Raw genomic sequence first — 7011 nt, forward strand, 5'->3', positions numbered from 1 at the left:
GGGGGGGGGTGTGGGATGGGCAACTGGTTAGGAAACAGGAGATAACAGGTTTCAGACCCTGGTTGGTGTGTAACTCCCACATAGTTGACAAATTAGCCATCTATAATCTTTATTTAGGGGTGTGTGCAAAGGGCTCAAAAGCCTAAAAAATTGATTCTTATCTCTAGAGCAAAGCTCAAGTTTATTTTTTTTATTTTTTTAAGCCCTAAATTTCCAAATGTTGATTCTTAGACCTAAGTCCCCATCCATAGGACCCTATGCTTTCTTAGATCGAGCACTATGTATGTAGGATGTATCCTTGCTTGTGAGAGAGTTCATAAACAGCCAATAGGATTCCAGCAACAAAAAACTTCTCATGATTCAAAATAGAATTATAGATTGCTATATTTTAAGTATTTTTACACTGCATTTGCAGGTATAGTGGAATCACATGTGAGATGCTGAGTGGGGTGGCTACAACTCTTACAGATATTCAGGTGCATTAGTTGGTGTTATTTCCTCTGTTGTTCTATGCATGCTTAAGTCACAAAAATGGATTTTTGCATTAGTAATATTCTTTTCTTTTATATTCCATGTATTTGGCGTCAATTTATTGATGATTTAGTGTTTCATGATTTCTATTCAGGAAGAGTTTCTAAAGTTTGTTTACAAGGAGACCATCCTAATTGGGCACTCTTTGGAGAATGACCTACTAGCCTTAAAGATCTCCCATGGTTTGGTGATTGATACTGCAATATTGTATAAAAACCCTCGTGGTGTACGCTACAAGACTGCTTTAAGAGTGCTTGCCCGGAGATTTCTTTCTAGAGAGATACAAGCATCAGAAAATGGACATGATAGTATTGAAGATGCAAGAGCCACAATGGAAGTAGCACTGTTGAAGATTAGACACGGTAAGCTATCAGACGCATTTACATAATATTATGCAAGTAGTTTTTATAATTTTCTTTTAATCAGTTCCAGCAACATGTCTATGATACATGGGTATAGACAGACTTCTTGTTGCCTTAAAATAAAAATTAAAAATACCATTGTACACCTGGTTAACTGGTATCAGCATTATCAGGAGTTGATATAAACATATATGTGCACATTAGTTGTCTAAAAAGAAAATTTTTGTTTCCAATTCCATGGTTTTTGGAGTTATATTTTCTTATAAAGTGTGTATAGACTTTTCTTTTCTTTTTCTTGGGGTTGGGGGGGAGGGGGGAAGACATGGATGGCCCAGGTAGAATGTTCTAGTGTGCGTGTGGTGAAACATTTGTTTGCCCTGCCATTTTAGAAAGAGAAGGATTTCCTTGAATTTTTCTTATTTTTAACAGTCTTTGATTTGATTTCTTCTCCACTTGGACGGAACTACATATAATTTAATCTCTGCAACTGAAGCCATCCTTTAATGTTTATTGATGATGTATAATGATAATTATTTGTTATTTTAGCCTTATTAAGATAATGGCGCATTTGCTGTGGTATTAGGACCTGAATTTGGTTCACCACCATCATTCATGCGGAAGAAACTGGTTACTATTTTGAGTGAGAGTGGCAAGACCTGCTCTTTTATTGATGATGTTTCCTTGGTGAAGCGGTATGCTGCTGGATCATGCCATGCATTTCCTGTATCTTCAGATGATGAAGCCCTTTCGAGGGCCAGAAAGGAGGTTTATTTATAACTAGATAATCATCTATAATATAACTCCTAGTGCTTCAGAATGAAAACCCTTTAAATTTTGATGATCATTTTTATTTTTTGTTTTAGGTGAAGAATGATAATGTACACTTTGTCTGGACCCAATTCTCGGAGTTGAATTCCTATTTCCAGAGACAGGCAAAGGATGTGGAGAAGTTGAATGGGAAAATTGCAGAGATGATATCATTGCTTACATGTCGTAAGACATCTACAAGAAGGAAAGGCATCAAACACACTGTGACCCCTGAATTGGAGGACATATTAACTCGTATGGATGCTCGAATACGAAGCCTCTATGCCATGTTACCAAGAAATGCTATGCTTATTGTTTGCACTGGTCACGGAGACACAGCAATTGTCCAAAGGTACATCATAACTATGCCTAACTGCTATTACTACATGTTTTATGCTTTTGCAATTCATCTTTCTTCAGTATCAACAAAGATTGTGCTATTGAATGTAATCTTACCTGACTAGCAACAAAGGACTAAAATGCACAGCCTAGGAATGATGAAAATTCCTACAGATGATAATGTTTAATCTTTTCAACCCTGCCTCCCTCCCAAAGCTTCCCCTTTCACAGTCAAGGAATTTAGTAATTTCACCTTACCGTACTTGTGCATAAATTTTATGAATTCGGGTAAATTTTTAATGCTTAATGTGGTTACAGTGTAATAGGCTTGGAAATTATCCTGTTCTTGCCTTGTTAGTAAGGGAGTCAATGTAGTTGAGAAAATTTAATTTGGGAAAAAAGTAGGTGGGATACCCAAGGTATACTTTTTATTAGTGTGTATCCAGGTGGTAACATCTTGATGTAATGACAGGGGGTTAGAAATGAACCTGTCAGCTACAACCTATGTTGTCAGATGCTACAAAACATATTACTTCTTACAAACTAGAGCAGATGAGTATTGTATTCTGCGTAATTGTTAGATGGGAGTTTTGATAGCATACCCTTGAATATATTTCTTAATCATTCCAAAGTACGAAATAATAGTTGGGTCAACTCATTAAAGTTGCAAGTTGCAACACATTCAGTTACATTGATTGAAACCTGTTTAGAAATGTACTTTTAGATGAAGGTTAGCTCAGTCACAACTCACAACTCAGTAGGCATTAAATTACCATTTCCAACTTGATCCCAATATTTTATTGAAAAAAGATGTCCCATCTATTTTCTTTTAGCTTGGTATCCGACATTTTCACTAAAGTTACTTCAATCCCCTACTGGTTACTTTAATGCGATTGATGCTTGTTCTTGAGATAACACATTTTCTTGGTTGCTTGTACTTGTGCAATGTGTGAAGATTAAGGAGAATGATTACAGAGCAGGAAGAGACCCCAATTTGCCGCGATAAACTTGTGAGGGTATTGGAAGAGCTTCAGGCGCAAGCAGAACTGGCTCTATGTTTTGTTGGTGTGAAGCATTGAACAATGGAGACAGTTTCTACGTCTCAGCTTTACTGATTTTCAGGTCCAGGGAACCCTCTTTTGTGCTGCAGCATTCTGTGTTCTTTCTCTATGGCAAAAAGCTTTGTACTCAAACCTGGCAAAGCAGTATCATCCAAAGGATCGGCGGTGCGGAAATCTTGTATCTATTGAGGTGATTCTTTTGTCGGGTAGAAGTTAGGTAGGGATCCGTGAATGTGGGCAGCCGTAACTGTGTAGTTTCCCCGGTTCTGTCTACAGGGAGTTGTCAACTGTATCTGCTTTCATTAACCCAATGATATATAATTACAATTTTAGAATGGCAAGAAAATTCCTAGCGACACCAAGGGTTACAAACTCTCCAAAGATCATTGAAATTGCCCAGCTCGCGAAACTGGAGTAACCAATGGCTATGTATCATCTCAGTGATCTGTACCATAATTCCCTAGTCCATTGTGCCGCTGCGATTTATAAGACAATGGTTAAAATTGAGGTATGGAGTAATTGCATGGTGATTAGGGGTGGAATTATTCTGCAAATAGATGCGCCTTACGTGGTGGTGTCTCTTCCACTTATATCCATTGTCAACATTGCTCCGTAAGCATGCAAGGCACAATCAATGACAATGTTACGTGGTGACAATGTTGATAGAAAGAGAACTTCATTTGAGCTCCAGGAATTATCGTAAACTTTTCTTGGAAGAAATGGCTCCATTCTTGGAGCTGGCCAACATTGGCCATTGATACTTATATGGATGGAAAGGAAGAATAGTACTACATTTGCTTTAAGAGCACGGGTCAAACACAATGTCGATCTGTTCCTCTTTAACTACTTGAGCGTTCAAGAACATAAAACCTCTTATTTCCTCCAACCTATTCAGATTAGACCATTCTACCATCCTGATCCATGCATAAAATATACACAAGATATAATAGAAAGCAAACATTGCAGCAAAAACCGGTAATCTAATCAACCTCATCATTTCCAGGCTGAAGCAACGACCAGTATCTTCTCCTCCCATCCGAAGTGGAGTGCACCGCCCTCCTCCTTTACCTTGTATCTGTCACAGTACTGCTTCCGAAGTTTCCGGATGGTGTCATTCACATAAGCACTCAGTGGACATGACTGGAATCCAGCCATCATCATTCTTGCCCTCCATTTCCCTGCAACTTCATACCTCTCTATCCTCTCTTCGCCTTCGCATGCCACGATATTGACTATTTCACGTGCGAGACACTGTTTTTCCACGTTTATCCTGTCTGGACTCTCCCTTGGTAGGGTAGCATCAAGTGATTCAAACACAGCTGAATAATAATTGTAGGCCTCGACAAACCTCGGGAAGAATGGGGCAGTGTTAGTGTTAACATCTTGCTCAACCACCGTCACTAGTCTTGGGTGCAAGCTCTTGACCATGCGCAGGAGCCGGTCCCTTTGGTTCACTGTTGAGACACTCTCATCAGGCATATGGTGGAGCTGAAAGGCAAAGTTGACTACAAGAGCTTCACTGGGGCGGCAGTCCAGCATTGCTGGGGTGATATCAACAGTATTGACTGGTACAGCTTGGAACTCAAATGGCACTCCAACTGCCTCAGCAAACTGCTCAAGTCGCTGACCAACAATCTTTAGGCCACCAACAGTGTGTTGCACCGACTCTGGATCATCCACTCCAGTAACCCTCACATGGGGTGGCTTACCCGACCGAGCTGCAACAGCTTGTATCAGTGGGATGTACTGGCTCCCTTGGTTTACGTCGAAATCTATAATATGAACTCTTTCTTCGCCTTCCAATGCCTCTGCTATTGCACCATTTGCCGCAATGAACCCAAACTTGAAACATGGACAAACTTCAAAGAGGATCTGCATTGCTGAGAGGCGGTCCAAAGTGGGTGGCTCCTTGCATTTCAAAGCCTTGTATAGGCATTTGCCAGACGCAGCCAAGCGGGCAGCAAGGCCTTCAACCATGTAGGCTGCTATCCTATGTGCAGGATCTCCTTGTATTGAGACCATCTGTCTGAGCTCAGTTATCATGGCTGACGCTTCTTCCTTGTTGCCTTCTGCAATCGCTGCAGCACATTCAAAAAGCAACTGCTTAGCAGACGCCGTTCTAGACATATTTGAACTTGAGACATAATTCAATGGTGATATCTCCTTGTTGCTGCTGATGCAACTAAGATTAGAGTCTGAAGATGATGATTCCTTTGGCGAATTGGGCAGTATTAGATTCTTGATAGGGTCAGCCCATTCACCATCAATGTCCATGCACTGGTCCAGGATAAATGTATCATCATCATCATTGTCATTCAGGAGTACCCTCTCCAGTTCTTGAAGTTTAAACCTGATATCATCATCTTCATAGTCTACTGTACCATTTTCCAGGCTCTGTTCATACAAGTATTCGGATGAAGATTGAGATTGAGATCCACCAGGGTTTCCAGTGGCTGCAAAAGAGTCAAATGAGTTCTGTGCAGAAATGGAAGAACATGAGACAGTCATCAGCTGATAGGATGAGGCACCTTGTGGAGAGAACAAACTTCTTGGGACATCAGTGCTGGATGGATGGCGAAACTCAATCCTTGAAGCATGGAAATCATCAGCAGGGGATCCAGTGTAGTACTGCTGGTTGTAGCTCTCACGACAGTAAGATTCAGGTCCATACATGAACTTTCGTTTATCTGAACTAAATGCTTGAGAGGATAATCTGGTGCTGTCACTGCTGCCATTAAGCATGTAGAGTTGGGATCTGCCATATGAAGAGGCAGATGGATCTGCAGGCTTAACCAAAGACATTTTATCCTTTAAAGCGCCAAAAATGTTAAGGTTTCCGTACTATATATAATTTGAATATGGTGTCCCCAAATGTTATCCAAGTCTCCCGGTAGTAGTTCCGAAAAGAATTAACAATGAAAACCCATGAACAGGTCTCTCTGTCTTGCCATGTCAGATTCTCAGCAAGTACACCAGCGGTCAAGAATGATCAAAACACCACTGAAGCTGCAAAAACACCTGGATTCAGCCAAAGGAAGGACAAAGTGATAGACAGAAGATTGCAATGACTTGAAACAATTAAAAAAAAAATAGTAATAAAGATCCTGTTCTGTATATGTTCAGAATCAGGCTTATAAGTGAGCATGCATGTAGGACAAATGCATCTGTATATTGTTCCAACACCAGACATACAGATGGAAATTTATCTCCTACTTAAACCAAAGCTGAATTAATCATACATTGTGTATGCTGGAATTATCTACACTCCCACAGCCAAGTAGTACTAGCCCCAAAAGTTGTGCCTATTGATGATTAAAAAATAAGTAGATTATTTTCGTTTCTTGGGTGATCATAAATTTATTATAATATAGAAGAAGATGAGATATAACAAAGGTGCGGTTGAAGGCTACAAAAAGTGCATCTTTGCAAGTTCTTTTTCTCAGATATGCCAATGGTGTGATTAGGAAATTAATTGGTAAAGACAAGTTTTGAACAGGCCTGCAGTATCCACACACGAAAAGATTCATAAAAAATAGCAACCAGCCTTCTTTCTCAGATTTTGGAGTCCACATGTGAAACCCATTTTTTTGGACGATGTGTAACCACCACCAAATGTCAGAACAAATACAACTGAGCTGAATAAATATGGTCCAGATGGATTCCCATGTACATGCACTAAATATACACCCATAGTACGAACTTATGAGAAGATATATATGAAATATATTAGCAAGAATTTCATAGCACCTTAAGTCCACGTCCTTTGCAAATTGCAACTTAAAAGGTATAATCCCCCACCATCAAACTTTGTCAATTTTTTTTGTGCTTACACCAAGCAAAGCGTAAGGATCACCGATTGGCACAGCAGATACACATCCCCACTAAGATTGATTTCTATTGTGCTGCCGGGG

At 39.9% G+C, this 7011-nt stretch overlaps 2 protein-coding genes across 8 annotated transcripts in view; one reads left to right on the forward strand and one right to left on the reverse strand.

The window, feature by feature from the left end:
• LOC122072233 (small RNA degrading nuclease 5-like) overlaps window positions 1-3456 on the forward strand; it is a 17059-nt gene extending 13603 nt beyond the window's left edge. Inside the window, exons 10-14 of the mRNA XM_042636812.1 lie at window positions 416-476; window positions 626-893; window positions 1477-1658; window positions 1757-2052; window positions 2995-3456. Of these exons, the coding sequence (XP_042492746.1) occupies window positions 416-476; window positions 626-893; window positions 1477-1658; window positions 1757-2052; window positions 2995-3118 (931 nt within the window). The 3' untranslated portion in view covers window positions 3119-3456. The remainder of the gene's footprint in view (window positions 1-415; window positions 477-625; window positions 894-1476; window positions 1659-1756; window positions 2053-2994) is intronic.
• Window positions 3457-3912: 456 nt separating this feature from the next.
• LOC122072232 (scarecrow-like protein 1) overlaps window positions 3913-7011 on the reverse strand; it is a 5989-nt gene continuing 2890 nt past the window's right edge. For 3 of the 7 annotated variants that reach the window (XM_042636806.1, XM_042636809.1, XM_042636805.1), the window contains exon 2: window positions 3913-6106. In XM_042636806.1, coding sequence (XP_042492740.1) covers window positions 4094-5902 — 1809 coding nt within the window. In that variant the 5' untranslated portion in view covers window positions 5903-6106 and the 3' untranslated portion in view covers window positions 3913-4093. Of the gene's footprint in view, window positions 6119-7011 lie in introns of all 7 variants that reach the window. The other 4 variants (XM_042636808.1, XM_042636810.1, XM_042636807.1 and 1 more) reach the window with 2 other exon arrangements.

Source organism: Macadamia integrifolia, chromosome 2, assembly GCF_013358625.1.
Source record: "Macadamia integrifolia cultivar HAES 741 chromosome 2, SCU_Mint_v3, whole genome shotgun sequence".
In the NCBI taxonomy this organism is placed as follows: domain Eukaryota; kingdom Viridiplantae; phylum Streptophyta; class Magnoliopsida; order Proteales; family Proteaceae; genus Macadamia; species Macadamia integrifolia.